The sequence below is a fragment of the Amphiprion ocellaris genome, chromosome 5 (assembly GCF_022539595.1).
Source record: "Amphiprion ocellaris isolate individual 3 ecotype Okinawa chromosome 5, ASM2253959v1, whole genome shotgun sequence".
NCBI classification, from domain to species: domain Eukaryota; kingdom Metazoa; phylum Chordata; class Actinopteri; family Pomacentridae; genus Amphiprion; species Amphiprion ocellaris.
The window spans coordinates 14,691,213-14,708,685 of NC_072770.1; the positions used below are offsets into that span (position 1 = coordinate 14,691,213).

The 17,473-nt window shown below is 41.2% G+C and overlaps 1 protein-coding gene across 1 annotated transcript; it reads right to left on the bottom strand.

The window, feature by feature from the left end:
- Positions 1 to 1,405: 1,405 nt before the first annotated feature.
- Positions 1,406 to 12,990, bottom strand: cfap57 (cilia and flagella associated protein 57). The gene is made up of 21 exons (XM_023261327.3): positions 12,716 to 12,990; positions 12,204 to 12,517; positions 11,868 to 12,127; positions 10,139 to 10,313; positions 9,912 to 10,058; positions 9,207 to 9,346; positions 8,790 to 8,955; positions 8,567 to 8,680; positions 8,279 to 8,491; positions 7,437 to 7,610; positions 7,135 to 7,296; positions 6,657 to 6,812; positions 6,001 to 6,094; positions 5,722 to 5,912; positions 5,456 to 5,629; positions 5,128 to 5,286; positions 4,061 to 4,204; positions 2,671 to 2,787; positions 2,269 to 2,403; positions 2,042 to 2,185; positions 1,406 to 1,911 (listed from the first exon to the last, which is right to left on the bottom strand). The coding sequence occupies exons 1-21, from the start codon at positions 12,870 to 12,872 to the stop codon at positions 1,741 to 1,743; spliced, it is 3,507 nt and encodes a 1,168-aa protein (XP_023117095.2). The 5' UTR covers positions 12,873 to 12,990; the 3' UTR covers positions 1,406 to 1,740.
- Between the last annotated feature and the right edge of the window lie 4,483 nt (positions 12,991 to 17,473).

The window sequence follows — 17,473 nt, forward strand, 5'->3', positions numbered from 1 at the left end:
CCAGTCAAGGCTCACACAAGGAACTAGGCACAGATACTAAAAACTAGTTCCTCAAGCACAAGTTCAACATATTCAGCTTCCTGGTTGTTTTTGTTTATCAAATCTCCAGACTATTTTTTATTGCATATAGCACATAATTTTGTTGCATCCAAAGTATTTTACTTTGCTGTAATAATATCCAGTGGGCCACAGTTGGTCTCTGTTTATTCTGACAGGAACAAACGATAAAGAAAAAACACCATGTAGCTGCAACCTCCAGCTCTTCTCTCACATGACGACAGTACCAAAGGTCTGAGAATGTGCATAGACTGCTTTTCCCAAATGAAACAATCTGCTCACCCTTCCCCAAACTAAATGTGTTGGCTTTGCTCAGACATGGTGTCAGCACTAACAGTATACAGCTTCCTTATCAAATGAGCTGGGACAATACTGTAGCAAACAGTCAGGACCACCAAAACAGCATCTTAAAACAAAAAACTCCTTTTGTAAGTGTTACATCCTCTGGTGGCCGTGTGGTTGGAATGGACTTTGTGCTCCTCTTTTTGGGGAGATTGTTTGTGGAGACTGTATTGGTTAGAGCTGGCTGAAGACCTGGCAGACATCAGGAATGATTGGCCTGGAGCTCCAGACCTGCTCTCAGCCTTGGTTCTCCCCACCTCCCAACCTGTCAGGGCTGGTCCACAACCACAACTCCTCCTCCCGCAGGACCCCAACCATCACCACACCTGATGTAAATCTGTAGTAGGTGTGTATAGCTCTCTGTGTCCCTGTTTTCCTTTGTTGTTTGATCACTTTTAGGTTAGTTTTATCACTAAGTGCTAAATTGTTTTACCCTAACCAATGACATCTGGCTCTTTTTTGTTGCACCCAGTTGACCCTAGCAGCTGGGTCATAACAATAAGCCCCTATTGTCTGCAATAAGGCAAATGTTTTGTTTTTTTTTTTTAAAACGAAGCCCCCACTAATTCAACGTGAACAAATGTCACTAATACATGCAGTGCTCAGCTTGTATACAAAATATCACCAAGCTAAAACAGGCCATCAAACTGCAGTGACTCAACACCTACAAGTCAAAGTGCAGGGTTTAGTGTACCAGTGAGGCTGACAGAGGAATCTGCTGCAGCAACGATGAGAGCAAGCGATCACAGGCAGGCAGAATGCAACTCTTCAGCCTTTTAAAAAATTAAATAACCCACACTCACTTGATTCATTATGTGAGCTGCATCCGCACAAATACAAATTAATCAACTGCCAAAACTCAGACTACAACACTCATTACAGGACACCTTAGTTGTGGAATTTCTCTTTCTAAATTTTCATTTTCTTCAATTGTCTTCATTCTCTTCCTTCCACAATCTGACTTTTAGAACTGTGTATTAAAGTAATTAGTAGATACATCTTGAAATATTATGCATCGGACTGAGTTTATTCATAGTGCAGGTTAGGACCTGCATCCTCCATTGCATGTGTTTGAGTGACAGAGAAGAGAAGGTTGAAGGTGAAATAATAATCATATGATAGCTTGTCATGGAAAATGTAGCCAAAGACAGGTACAGTAAATACATTTTAAAGCACCTGGAGAAAATGGTGTCTTTAAATTAAATGGGTTTAAATGATGCTTTCTTCCAATGTAAAATCATTCTAACTCTTCATCTTTTTGCATAATTAAACATGTTTGCATGCACTGAACACGTAAACATGCATTGTGGTTGTTTGTAAATCTGCTGATGGAGGTTGTGGTCAGCGAACATCTTGTAGTTTCGGCTCTTTTTGGGGTCCTTCCTCTGAGTTGGGATGTGACTTCTTCTTCTTCACGATGGTCAGCTGAGCTTTGTAATCTTTAACCTGAGTCCTCAGCAAATACAGCTCCTTGCGTAGTTCGTTAATTTCAGTGATCAGAGTTACGTTCTCCTGCAGAGACGACAGTTACTGTTAGAATGACGTTCATTCAGCAAAACTCTGCTACACACTAGGTTCTTTTAGGACTACTGGTATTACAATGATCATGTCTTCCATTGTTGTGATCGGTGTTATCACTTACCTTCATCATTTTAACATAGACTTTCTCATGCTCCTCAGCAGATGAGGCCAGCCTTGTCTTAAGACTAGCTACAGTCTTCTCCAGGTGATCACGCTGGTTGCGAAACGCCTTCTGAATATCGTCATCTAAACTACTTTTCTCCATCTTAGAAACGGCAAACACAGTTACAGTTTGAGGCCATGAACTGTTGGCATCCACTGCTACTACAGTGTATGAACCACACTCACCTCATGAGTTTGCTGGAGATACTTGGTGTGAATTATCTTTACACTGTCCTTCAGTTTTCTTGGATCCTGGATGAAACTAACACAGTTATGGAGGTCTGACTTGAGTCGTTGAAGATGTGTCTCCATATCTTTCACCTGAACATGGAAAGATGTTACAGAGCAGGTTCAAGTTTATTCATACCTTATGTTTTTTACTCATAACCTAAAGCTTCAGTAGCCTCAGTTAGATAAATAAAGTAGGTATCTCTAAATCCTTTTAATACAACTTTTCTTGTGTTATTGTCCATATACACAGCAGCAAAGATAGCTCTTTGCTTTGACTAACTCTGACTATGAGCTTCATTGGATTTGTAATACAGAGAATGATGATAGTGAATTTCATATAGAAACAAATGTGCTTACTTTCTGCATCTCTTTGTGCAACTCTTTATCTCTGGTCCTCAGTTTGAGTCCCAGGTCGGAGACCGTGAGCTGCAGCTGAGCGTTGCTCTTGTCTGTTTGTACCAGCGCCTCCTCCAGCTGTCAAACAGGGAAACAGCACTGTTACTGTCAACACCAGAGACGTCATTTATACTGACCATGAGTGCTGTGATATCAGATTAATTTATATGATGTGATCTTAGCACTTAAACAGTTTTTACAGTGGCATGAAAAAGAAAAAAACACCCTTATTATTGTGATGTTCTTTTCCATACTGAATACATCATTCAAACATTCACAGAGTAGTTTCGAAAATGTATGAGAACCCTGAGGCCAGTGACATAAAAACAAAGCTAACTGGAGTCAGGTGTTAGCAAACATGGAGTCTAATAAATGAAGCCAGATTGGCGGTTGGTTTGTGATACATGGAATTACCATAAACAATCATTCTAAGTTTGCTTTTCACAAAGACTTTTGACTCACAATAAAGAGATTTCAGAAGAATTACCACCAGGAAATGTTGCTCTACATGAAGCTGGAAAGGTTACTAACTAATCTTATAGAGTTTATACATTTTTCAGGTCACAGTTAGACATCGACAACTCTCCCTGAAAGTGGGGACCAAGCTAAGATGGCTCCAAAAGCACAACACAGAATACTCAGTGAGATCAAAAGGAAGTCCAGATTAACAGCTTAAGAGAATTATTGGAGCTGGAACATCTCTGTTCAGTCTGACACACACAAATCATTGACCAGACATGATGTCCACAGCATGACATCACAAAAGAAGCTGCTGCTCTCCAAGATACATCATTGCTCAGTGCTGAGTGTGCTAATAGAAGCACTAAAAATGTTTTGTAAACTGATGTTAAATTTTTTGCGGAGATCACACAGCATGACATGCGGCATTTAAAGGGAGCTGCTTAGCAAACCTCATAACAAAGGTGAAGCAGGGTGGCAGCAGCATCATGGTTTAGGGCTGTTTTATTGCCTCTGGCCACCATCATTGAGGGAAACATTTATCAATTTGACTTGTGGATTAATGTCTGAGTGGCTGTCCATTAGCTGAAGCTCTGAAGAAGTTGGGTGATACAGCAGGAAAATGTAAAACAAAGGTCCACCATTTTCCCTGAACACTGTGCAGGTCTGAGCCACAGCTACCTGACAGTTTTTAGAAAGTATTGCTGCCAAAGCCCGTTTAACCGTTTATCAAATCCAGGGTTCATTCATGTTTTCCACCAGCACTGTGAATGTTTAATGGGTATTTTCAATAGCAAAAACACTACTTGTGAAGAATCTACAATTCTTTGGCCAATTAATGTGAAAAACTGAAAAAAATCCACTGTTTTCAGACAGTTACATGCACACACACCTGATGGATCCTCTCCCTCTTCTCTTTAATGTTGTCTTGTTGAGGCTCAGTCTGCTTCTTTAACTCACTCAGCTGGAATTCAAGAACAAACTTCAGCTTCTCCAGTTCCTGGTTCTTCTTCTTCAAGCCAGAGATGGTGTTGTCCTGTGTGTACATGAAGGGGAGGAGGGATTTTAGCGGAGAACAGTATGATTAATGTGAATTCACTTTCATACACCTTTCTGCTCTGTAACATCCCTTCATTTAGTAGGTTCATCCATGCAAGTTTAAAGCAGCACTTAGACTTTCAAACCTGTCAGACAGTTCTTTAATGTCTTCTGTTGCTGTGGTGGAGCTTTTGATTATCTTGGACTCTAGTGACTATATTGATTTTCAATGACAAACCTGTGTAACAAACTTGGAGCGCAAGAACGTGGACCTTTGCTTTTGGTATTTACTTTGTTGATTGGCCAAGTACTGTTTTCAGTTGAATTGTTATTTGTTATTTTCATTTTTTGTTATTATTTTAAGCTGTCACTTGCAAACAGGTTGTTTTGCCAGTATTGTGTCCAACAAAAATCTGAATGGAACAAAGCATGAGATTTTATAGACTGACAACAAACTCCAGGCTTCATTGTCAATGCTTCTAGAGGTAATTTGAGATTGCTGTGCTTTAAATACATCAGCTGCCTGGTTAACTCTGCCTAAGAATTGTGACTCTGCTGTGGAAATCCAAATAACAATGGACAGGAGGAACCTTTACCTCTGGAAACATTACAAGACATAGTTCTTGGGAAGTTAAACTGGGGAAACTTTTTTATGTAAAATGACATAAAAAGCCTTATCATTTTTAAAATCTGTCTCTTGTGACTCCCCCAACATAATGAATGTGCAGAACTAAATTTACTGGTGCGTATTTTAATTAAGTGTAATTAAATGCCACACTTCATGTTTGTGTGACCACAAACATATCCTCATATATTTATGGGGGCTGTGACAAGACATGCTATAAATCTGAGTCTGCCAAACTCCTTTCACTTTGATTGTCAGTGAAATGAAAACCACCTGAAAGCCCTGATCTGAGCTACCTTGTCCAGGCCGGTCCTCTCATGTCCAGAGATCTGCCTCTTTAGGTCCTCGATGTCGCTCTCCAGGGAGCGGATCAACTCCAGCAGCCTCTGCCGCTCCTGCTTCAGCTTGGTAATGTCAGTACACCTGTCATCAATCTGTCTCTGTAGACTGTAGAACTGTCATTACACAAAGAAGCAAAGAGAAACAAAGAATAGGACATTTCATAAGAAAACAGAGGGGAAAAAATATGACAAACCTCTATCTAAAAATCCAGAAGGTTAAGAGTTTCTACTCTGATGAAATACCCTTTAAACAAAGCAATAATTCACTAAATGCTGCAGTCACCTTTTGGTTCATGATACCATTTTCTCCCTTCAGCTTTGTGTTGATCTCTTTCTCAGTGTATAGTTTCTTCTCATACTTGATTTGGATGTCACGGATCATCTCCTCCTCATCCTCTTCTGTCTGCTTTACAATCTCTTTAAACATCTGGATCTGCTTCTGGGCATCCTCCTGACACTGTATGGGAATAAGAGTGGTCCTATAAACTTAAGAGGTTTCATTCTACCTCATGGCCCACTATCTCGCCATCAACACTCCTGCTGACTAACCTGAGCCAGGAGCTGAGTCTTCTCCTGCAGCTTGCTCTCACACTGCTGTGTGAGATCCTCCAAAGCCTGGTTTTTGTTCTCCTCTGCAGACCTCAGCTGCCTCTCATATTCCTTCTGCATTTTTTCATATTTCTGCAGAATATCCTGGTACTTCTCATGCTCTACAATCAGCTTCTGGTTGCAGGATAACTCTGTTTATGATGTATAAATAGACAAAAAAAAAAGACTGTGATTCATTGCAGAAACTAGGATTCAGTGTCCCTCCTGGTCTCTTCTTACCTAAATCTTTCAGCTCCTTTGAGTGTTTCATAGCAACCTCTGTAGATTTCTCCTGGTTCTCACGATCCCGCTTTTCCATCTCTGTCTTCATGACCTAAAAATGCAGTAAATGTTTGAGTACAAACAAAGGTTATGATTATGATTCAACAAAGGCAAAAGCAAGCATTGTACTGACTAGAAAGGGGCATGCAAATCCAACAAGTCATCTATCAATCCTTTAAAAACAGACCATTAGAAAATACTAAAGTATACAATTTTTATAGGTAGATTAAAAAGTTGGAATAGGCAGTATTTTTCTCTGTCACTGGGAAAAAAATTCATGATAACCTTGCAGGATACTGTAATTCAAGTGGCCTAAGAGGAAACTAGACCTTTGTACCTCCTATTGGATCTGTTTTAAGGTCTTGGCACCATAAGGACTATTTCTGTGCATTTGAAATGTATGCTTCTGCTCGTGCTCATCTGGGGGAAGAGAAGGCTGCATTTTCAAATGATGAACCTTTATTTTTTTTGTATTTTCAGATTTGTGCCTACTGCAGCTTTTAATGCTGGTTATACTGGTTTCTGGTAGACACTTTCACCTTTAAATGTGAGCAATAACAAGGTCTTGAAAAATATTTAGTGCACAGCTGTTTGTTAGCTGACCAGCAGCAGACCTGTTGTGTTGTTGTCAAAGTCTCTATTTGCTGAGTGAACTTGTCAGAAAGCTCCTTGAGCTTCTCGTTGTAGTTCATGTCTCTCAAGCGGAGCTGGTACTCGCCCTCCATCTGCAGCTCCTCCAGGCGCATCTTGAGCTCCAGCATGTTCTGGGTCTGAAACACAGACAGATGGGAATGTCAGATTATTGACAACTGACATAACAGAAGTAGCAGAATTGAAACAGTGACCTGGGAAAGTTGTCCATCAGCTAACAACCAACAGTAGCAACTGCAGGCTCAGCTAGCTTGAGCAGTCCAACATTAATTTCAACACTGATTACGGAGAAACTTTAGTGAATTTCATGGACAGTAGTTGTAGATAATGGCTGCAACAGCATGATCCGTAATTAGAAGCCCACTCTACATTATGTGCTCTATGCAGGTGGAGTACGGTAAAGTAAAATGATCTAATGCTGACACACACTCACACACACACCTTCTCCTCCAGGTCTGACTTGGTGACGAGAATTTCCTCAGTGTGGACGATCTGCGTGTTGCTCCTCAGTCCTCTTCCTTCTTTATCGATGATCGTCCACACCAGCAGACAGCCGTCTTCAGACCCTGTCAGGAGGAACTGTTCGTCGTATGTGATCGCCATCTGAGGACACGCACAATTTGGTCAGTGGACTTGTTTCTAAACTGGTTACATAATGGCTGACATGATATAATTTTAGGATTCTCATTACATTCAAAGATGATGCATCACTGTCAGTTCAGTGCATAAACATTTAGACTCACCTTGGTGACGGGGCCACAGTGAGCCTGGTACATGATCCATTCCTTCTGGATAGGTAGTGGATATTTAATGGCCTTGATGGTTCCACTGGAGCTCCCGGTGAAGACCACCCTACCAGAGCGGGACACTGCCAGAGCTGTGTGAGCTACCTCATCAGGAGGAACCTCCCTCAGGACCTGTGAAGCCAACAACAGAGAAAATATTATTAAAACAAACACACATGGGAGGACAAAAACAAATCCAACTTTAAAGAAGTTTCATTTTGTCAGTGACAGATATGGTACATATTTAATATTTAGTGCAGAAGATAAAAATGTCATTTTAATGCAGGTTTGCAAGATACGCCATTCGACAAACAAGTTTTTTAAAATCATTTAAAAAGAATTTGTTTGAAATGAAATACCTTAATTCTTCCTGCTTTACAGCAGTGGAGACATTTCACAGGAATGATTTGGTCTGCTTTATTTGCATCTTAATATGTGGTGTTACAACATTGTTGGTCGAACACAAATTAGCATATTTGTTTTGTTAGTTTTGTTATTTTAAAATAAAATACATAACAAAACATAGGGCTCTGACAATCATTTAAACCACTAGTGTATCAGTCTTTACCAGTAGTTTCAAACTGATTGTCAACTAATTGCCTCTTGTAAAATGTTACTGTGGATATTGCATTTTTATTAGCTGTGAGAGTGCTGATTTTTATATTTTCAGACTGTACCAGAGGTAAAATTAGCCTGTATTTTGCATAAAACATTAAAATAACAGTCTTCTACTATTACTACTCATCTGAATCTGTGGAAACTGAACAGAAGAGATACAGGTGTGTGTTACGGTTACTGGCCTGACAGTCTTGGATCTCTTTCAGCATAAGGTCTGTGCCCACAGCCAGGATAGTCTTGCAGTCCGAGGAGAAGGCGACACCTGTATAGCTGCAGGATTTCAGAACACTCTCAGACACCCGTTTGCCGGTCTGTGTGTTCCATTCGTACACTGCGCCGTCCATCCCACACGACACCAGCCTGCTGTCGTCCAGGCTCCACTCAATGCCACGTACCTACAAAAACACCAGTAAAATTAAATGAAAATAACAATGGGTCAACTGTATTCACATTCTCCTGACTTGACTCACCTTTCCATTGTGGCCCTTCAGATTGAGGATGTTCTCAAAAGAGGTCACAGAGTAGATGTGAATGATGTTTCCACTGACTGCTGCAAACAAGTGGCCACCGTGGCTGAAAGCACACTGAGGGTACGGAGCAAAGAGGTCAAATAGGCAGAAGGTAATTTTCTAAAAAATCTGCAATTCAGATCCAATGTACACACAACCAGTACACATGTACAGTGTACTTTACCTCTTGGCAGCTCCGTACAGTGAACTCCTTGAAGGTACGGATGTCATCGATGACCAGGTTCATCAGCCTGAGTTTGTCTGAAAAGCCCACCAGGATGAAGAGGCCAGTGGGGTGTAGAGCTACGCTGTGTGCCTCTTCCTGGAACTCCTTGTAGAGCTCCAGCACTCTGGGGACAGTTAGCAGAAGAAACACAGTAGCATATCCCTAAAGTTCATTTGGGCTCTGTATGCATACAGCAATAACACAGAGCTTTATACGTCGCTTAGTTATTTGTTGTTTAATACCAACTGTGCTTCACTGTTAGTCCTCACCAAGCAGTATATGATCTAGCAACTGCCTAACACTATGTAACTAAAATAAATCAATACATCTCATTCCATAGACAAAAAAACAAAGGGCTTGTGTGTGGATTTTTACTTTGTCTCATAGTTCCAGATGCGGACAGAGCGGTCCAGAGAGCTGGTGGCTACAAGGGGCTTGCGAATGCAGACGGACAAACCAGTGATGGATTTGGAGTGGAAGGGCTGGGACAGAAACTCAAAATGGAGTTGTTCCTCCTGATGGATAAAGTATCAAAGTTCACATCACCTTAGTGATCTGAAGTCGAGGTGAAGTTGCTCTTATGCCTTAAAGATATTAAAGAGAAACACAGTGGAAGCAGACAGGGGGAACAATGTGCCAAAAAAGGGAATGGAAGGTAGAGAAAGGGCAAACTGACTTTCAAAAAAAGACATGCAAGTTCTTCTGTAATACTTCAGCATAGTCAAGCTAAAGAGCATTTGCTTGTAGTAACAAACCAAATCCAGTTAAAATCTAGAGGAGAAAGGTTATTGGACCACCACATTATTAGCTTGTAGACTTCTTTCTAAGGAGGACATTCTGTCTGCAGACAGCTGACACAAGGATTAAGAGAAAAAAAAAGACAAAAGAAAGAAAATATTGCAATTACTCACATAAAGATAAGAGAAATCAAGTGTAAAGTAAACAATAGTAACAACTAAGCTGAGTAGATGTTTCTGATTGCTGGCCAGCTAATCTAGAAGTGGTTTTGGGGGAGAAGCTGACAGTGTGAGGATGCATGTACATTATAAAACAGCAAACATAAACGTGACTGTACAGCACCTTGTTCATGTCCACAGAGGACAGGCTGACACTGTACAGCTGTCCTCTGTCTGTGCTGATGGCCAGAGTCTCCTCTGCTGGACTGATGCACATGGTGTCGATCTCTTGGCATTCTGCTGGAGTCAAATCATTTCTGCATGGAGGGATCTGACACAAATACACTCATGCAGTGTAGTCAAAGACTCCACATTGCTGCTGAGGTTTTAATTTAGAGCTTGAACATTTACCTGTATCTCCCTGCTCTTTCTGTAACTGTCCTCCTGTGTCTTTTCAAACAGACAGACAGTGCCGGGGCCATAAGAGCAGGCGAAACCTTTGGAGTAGGACAGGATGGCTGTGATGCGAGGGACAGCGGGACTTTCATCCACATCAGAGTCTGTTATCTTCTTCATCTCCACTTGTCTGTGCAGTGAAGTCACAACTCGAATGAACAGACAGATTCAGCAAAACTAACACACCAGTCAAAGGTGAATAAAACAGTGAAGAGAACTTGTGAAAAAAAACATGTCTGGCTCTAATTACTGCATCACCACTTGGGACAGACTGATTATCGGTCTGGACGATTATTGTGGCCGATTTTGGCATTTATATTTATTGATATCTATATTTTTATTAGACCTCCTCCTGATAAATTAAATGCACTACTTCAGGTCTGATGCAGTCGCCTCTCTCCGTCTGTTGTCACTCCGTGGTCTCAGAAATGTCTCTCAAGCAGAAACTGCAAAAATTGAACAAGAAACATGAGCTGTTGCTACAGACCAGGAAAATGGCTTCTCTCACAGTGGCTAAAGCTATGCTAATGGCTAGCAGCTAAGTCAGAAGGCAGCCACAGCTTGTTCTAAAACAGAGTCTGAAAAACAATAACTAATTAAAGCTGCAAGCAGCGTTGAATGGGCCTTGCTGCGCTGCCACAGACACGCTGTTTGAGGAAAACTCACAATTTTCAACATGAATCACCATAAAATATCAAATTTTTCACCACTTCTGATGTGTGTGCAAATTTTCACAAGTTTTTGAGCATGTTTAGGTCCAAAAAATGTGGTTCTTTTTGGTGAAAAATATTTCCTTGCATTCCAGTAGGGTCCTGCGTACTGTCAGTACTCGGACCCTAATAATGCTTTAAGATATGGACCTTAGAGGGCAATAAAAGTTACAGAACAGAGAAAAATTAAGAAAATAAAAAACAGTAGATGTAACTGCAGGAGACAAACTGACCACTTTCTATCCCACATAAACAGAGGAGAGTGTCCTAATTTAATCACTCCTATTTCTATTTTGCATATTCAATTATAGTCAACCTTAATAATGAAGACGCCTAGTTATGAATGACAGGCTCTCTGCTATCACTTGCTGGTCATACATTAATGTATATCGGTTCTCAAAATCCATTGCCGGCCGTTCCTGATTATCAATAACCGTCATTGTTATCAGCCCTAAAACAAACAAAACAACAACAACAAAACACCCATATCAGTCAATCTCTCATCACCACTGTACATCCTCATTCTTTCCACACACTGGCATCTATACATTAAATTACCATCATTTGATTACATGATCCCCAGGTTATGAGCTATTTGACCCTGACTAGTTATTAAAGAACAGCACTGACATTATTCTGTTATTCTCTTACTGTCAACAAATGGAATGAGTATTTGATGTGATTCCCTGGTGTGTTTTAACTGTTTTTGGACAACAATGGAGCTCTATGACAGGAATACGATAAGTCAGGTTGTGGTTACTAAGACAAAGGGTTTTCCATACAGTTTATTGAGGGTCACGAGTCTATTGGTTACTTTATCAACTATTTAGTCTCGGTAAAGCAATGTCTATAATGGAAAGGGCTCACCTCTAATCTGACATTTGCCGCACATTAATTAAAAGTGACCCAGGAGTTTCTAAGACAATCTGTCTACACATTTAGGGTGGCAGAATTAGTGCTGTTTAACCTCTGACCTGTCCGACTGTCTCTGCACAGCCTTAGATGGCACGCTGATCTCCTTTCGCAGGTCTCCAGACTCAAACACCAGCAGCCTGCCAGCGTCCGTCCCAGTAATCACCCTCTCCTCCGACATCCAGGTGTGGCACAGGAAGTTGAAAGACTCTACCTTTGCAAAGCTGCTCTGTTTCAAGGCTCCCTCGGAGTAGCGGAACAGCTTGAACACACCACTTCCACTCACACAGAGCTGCGTGTTGTTATAAGGGTTGAAGCTGACCTGTTAAAATGGTACAACATGTTCAGCGTACAAGTACAACGACTGTGTCTGCACTGACACGGCACAGATGACCCACCTGAGTAACAGGATTATTAGAGCTGGTTGTCTTCACCGTTGCCAGGACTTTGTGTTTCTCCCAAAGCCAGAAGATCAGCATCCACTCTGGGCCGCCCGCTTGACCTATCAGGTACTTGGAGTCTGGGGAGAAAGCCATGCAGATGAACTGTTGAACCGGCAGATCTCCTGCAGTCAGAACCTTCCTCCGTCGGCCCTGCTCATGCTGCAGGTCCAACACGGTGATGCAGGCCTTCTCTCCACACTCTGACACTGCCAGGTAACGCCGGTTGGCACTCAGGGCCAGAGCACACAGGCCCTGACTTTTCTCTGAGCCTGTAGAGACATAAACAGAGAAAAATCACATTCACAGTGTCAGCAGGAATGTAATGATGAAATTAACATTAGCAAAATACACTTTTCTTACAATAAATACAGTCAGCAAGTTAGTTAAGTACTGCTTTGTTGTTGGTCAGTTTAAAAACCACAATATAATTACAAAAAAAAAAGTTGTGTAGAAATGAGTCAGTCCACCTGAAAATAACCTCTGACTCCTCTGGACGGTGTTGTAGCAAACACAGCTGTTCCCGCTGGGGAAAACCACCGTTTGTTCGTCAAAGAAACACAAACCGTTTTTCACTCCAGTCCGCACACCGAAAATGAACTGAGACTGAGCAACTATTGCAGCCATTTTGAAGTTTTTTTTTGGTTTTTTTTTTAGAAACCTGCAAACGGACTTTAAAACCTGCAGAAACCTACATTAACTTGAGCTAACGCTAGAGTTGAAAGGCACCGAGTACGACAAGTTGCCTAGCAACGCTGGAGTCACGTCGCTAGGCAACGCCGGGAGTCCCGTGAGAACTTGAAAACCATCGCGTGATTTCAACGCGCATCCTTCGGGACATCACCTGCACCGCTTAAAAAGTCTTTAGAATGCAGTTTATCTCTGCATATTTTCAACACGCCGTCTAGCAGATTCAACGAATCTCATCTGTTGGGAAAGACGCAACATGAGCGCAAAGCAGCAGCCCGAACTTGCTTTATTTCAGTATGAAACGCTCAGGAAAAAACTCGAGGAGGACACTGTGTTTTGGGAGAAAAAAAAATGTCCTCTCTGATTACTGAAGCTGGCTCCCTCGGGGATAAAATTACTCTTGTCAAAAAACCAAAGGATGCTGCTGAAAAAAAAGTGTAAGGCTTAAAGGATGCGAACAGCAGACTGAGGAGGAAATTCACAAGCTAATGCTGGAGCAAAATAACTTAACAGAATTCCCCTTTGAAGTCAGAAAAAACTGTAATGAAGTGAAAGTGTGCAAGTCCAATCACACTCAGTTGGTTCAGAAGATCAATGAGCAGCAGAGATGGTTGTGTGTGGCTTAGAGAAAGAGAATGAAGGGACTGAAGAGCGATGCAGGCGACTGCAGGGCAGAATACAGGAACTCTCTGCAGAGCTGCGAGACACAACTGAAAGGATGTTGGATCAAAAACAGAAATATGACACAGAGATCGCTAAGTTAAAAACCGACCTCAGTGAAAGAGACTCCAAACATGAACTGGAAGTGAAACGGCTCACGGACATGATAGTAGAAAAGATAATCGAAGTTCAAGATGAACGTGCTGAAAGAATATTTACTGCCGCTGAATTTGACCACAGAGAAGATGAAATGTACAACGAGTTGAGACGCATCAGTGATGAGAACAGAGCACTGAATTTAAATCAGATGAAATCAAGTGCCTCGTTGGCTCCGTTACAAAAACAGGTTGAAGATCAGGCCGCTGACATTCAACGCAGAGATCAGGAGCTTGCTGATTTAACAAGAGAATACAAATACTTGGATCAGAAATATAGAGCTGATCACATCAACCTGGCTGGTTTAAGAGAAAATGATGCGATAAGGGAAGAGGGAAACACTCATCTATGTGACGAAGTAGGCGATCTGAAGAAGGTGCTCAAAGAAAAAGACGACAAATTCAATAAACTACAGCAGGAACTCAGAATGCTGCAAGAAGAGAACAGCAAACTGCAGCATAAAGTCATTTTGGGGCGACATAAAAAGAGCCAAACAGGAGACAAGTCAAAAGTTCAAATTGCTCCAAATGAGGAATATAAGCAGCGGATTATTGATGGCCTCAGGAAGAAAGTGAAAATGTTTGAACAAGTCCACAAAAATCAAGAAACTGAGATCCGGCTCTTGACAAAACGTTGGTGCGACAACCAAATCACAAGTAAACTGCTCAGAAACACGAACGACATCACTAAGGAGCATATCAGATTAAAAAATGAACTACGCAAGAAAAACTGTAAGATACAGGCCAGAAAGTCTGTGACATTACAAGTTAAGTCATGATTTTTTTGAGAAAGCTCTGAAACCATTTCAACAGGCCGAGGCTGCTGAGGAAGAAGCACAGATTGGTCTAGATAATAAAGATGGTTGTCCACCAGTTAAAGAACCCAGCATGGTATTATCGTGGCCTAAACCTGTGGGTCAATCTGTCATGCACATATTAGTCATACATACAAGGATCATCCTCTCATCTGTGACTGATGTGTGTAAATCCTAAATAAGTGACACGACGTGAGGAAATCATTCAATTGTAGCTGCAATCTGATGTTGATTATTATGCATAGCTTTCTATGCCTTCAAAGTTATGTACAACATTCAACAAACAGGAGAGAGAGGACTTCAAGTTAGTGACATGCAACAGTGATACAGTGAGGAAGACAAGAGGAGAGGGCCCCAGTGCATCATGGGAGGTCTCCCAGCAGTATAGGCCTAAAGCAGCAAAATTAAGGGATTGTTTAGGTCACCTGTGCCAGCTCTATCTATCTATCTATCTATCTATCTATCTATCTATCTATCTATCTATCTATCTATCTATCTATCTATCTATCTATCTATCTATCTATCTATCTATCTATCTATCTATCTATCTATCTATCTATCTATCTATCTATCTATCTATCTATCTATCTATCTATCTGTTTCTTTCTTCCACACACTACGGACGGCTCATTTTCTCCTCAGGTGTTTAGAATAATTTAGAATAGTTCAATGAATGTGATCATCAGAAAAATTCACCTCCACACTTGCAGTATGCTTCTGTATTTATTCTGATCCACATGAACAGATGGTGTGCTGGTCCAGTCTACTGTCTGTTTAGGGAAATACGTTGCAGATGCTGCAGGAAGGAGAGACAATGTCACATTTGTATTTAATTTGACATGTGTATTTAATGCTTGCTTAATTTTTTTGAAGCCAATATGCAGCTGCTGGTTACAGGAATACAGTAGCTTCATTACAGTGCTCAGCTAGCAAAACCATCGCTGCACCCAGACTACCACTGTATGCTGTCAGTCTTACAGTCATAATGCACTAATATCATGTCGCATATAGACCGTTGCTGGCTGGTTGTGACTACAGAAACTGGATGCATCTTCAGCTGTTTGTGCCAGGTATAAGTCTGCTCCCTTGCATTTAGAAAGAAGACCACAGGAGCTGATTCAGCAGAGCCTCTCACTGACTGCTGCTGTCAAATATTAACAGTTGGACACAACCATAGCACCACACACTGAACCAACCTGAAAAATAACCATACATCCAGCCACAGCTACACCATTACAGTTCATAAATAATGAGCAATAAATGCATCGGTGTTACATCATCGCTCCTCTCGCTTGAATCTGTAGTGTGTTTCCCTGAACTGCCAGTGCACTGTAGCTGGACTACACCAACACACCATCTGTTTATGTGCATCTGAAGCAAAGTAAAGCATAATGGGAGCTCAGGTGAAAGTTAATACAAAGAAATGCAAAAGTAGTCCTCAAAAAATGCTCAGCATGGTTCTCAGAAGGGTCCCCTGACAGCTGTCCATGACTGATAAACATTACTTGGAGAAATTCATTATTATGCGATTTATACATTAAAATTCATTCAAGTTCAGCGGAAGTTTTGTTTCGCACAAAGTAGTTTCAAATTTTAACTTCAGAACTGAGATTTTGCATTATAAAAACAATGTGTGTGTGAAAGAACAAGAAAAGTTATTGCTAGTTGGTGCACTTCAGAGAACTCAGCAGAGACTGCTGTTGATAAGACTGAGGACTGTTGAAGAACTAATCCTGTCTGTGGCTGAGATTTATTGAACTCTAGTGACATCTAGTGGATACAAAACTTTTTTTTTGGCCACTCTTCTAGGCCCAATCCTGCTGTCCACACTGACAGACTCTTCCTGCTAAGTAAGTCTGTGAGAGCTTAGAGCGTTCCATGGTCAAATCAACCATTTCATCAGGGACATTTTCAGTCTTGTGCACACATTTCCAGGAGTCTACAATTCTGCAAGCTTTGTCCACAGTTAGTCACAATATACAGAACATATTCCCTTTGCGCCCCACAGGTCATGTCCTTTTCCACAGTGTAAGCTGATCCGCTCCAACCCCACAGTGTTCGGAATAGTATCCAAGCTTCCGACCATGATATCCCAATTTTCCTAACTGGAATTCTGAACGGATAGCTGGTTTTATTCCTTTGGGAATCAAGAGAATGAAAGACCTGACTAGCTTTACAGGGAGCCAAAAAAGGCACTACAACTGGTCAATGTTCACGCCGTCCTACCTTTCTGCCCTCCGATTGGTTCACTTGTCTCAGCCTGTATCCTCCTCTACCTCCTCCTCTTCCTCCTCATAACTCTCTTCCTCATTATTGTTCATGTCATTTCTGAGATCTCCCTCCTTTCTTGGTCCTTCCTGGTGTTTTACTTCATCCTGTTCTATGTCCTCTTCGTTAACATTGGTGCTTTGGTAACATTGTAAGGTTGAACACAGGGTTTTCTGGGGCCTGTGCTCTGAAGCAGGGTTTGACGTTGTGGTAAGTTCAGGTTTGACCCTGGGTTATCAGGACTACAGTGTACACTAAATAAGCAGTTCTAGAGCTGTCCATGTTTGCGATTGGTTATGTTTTGCCAACATTGTTCCTTCAATGTGAACACACTCGTAGCGAAGTGCATAAACCCTGTGTTGATTTAACAAGTTCATATCCAGCTTCGTGTGATCACTTAGTCTGACTGTGGTTGTTATGTGTGATGTGTGTATATAATATATATCATGCCATCATAATATTTGTCACCATTTATTAAATATGCCAGTGTATAAGCATTGAAGCACACTGGTTGCTTTTCCTCATGGTTATTCTTATAGATTATTCCAACATGATTTTACCTACAGTGTCACGCAACTTTGAGAAAATCCAAACAAATTATATATCAAGCTGTGCAGCTTGATTGGGAATAGTGTGCTAT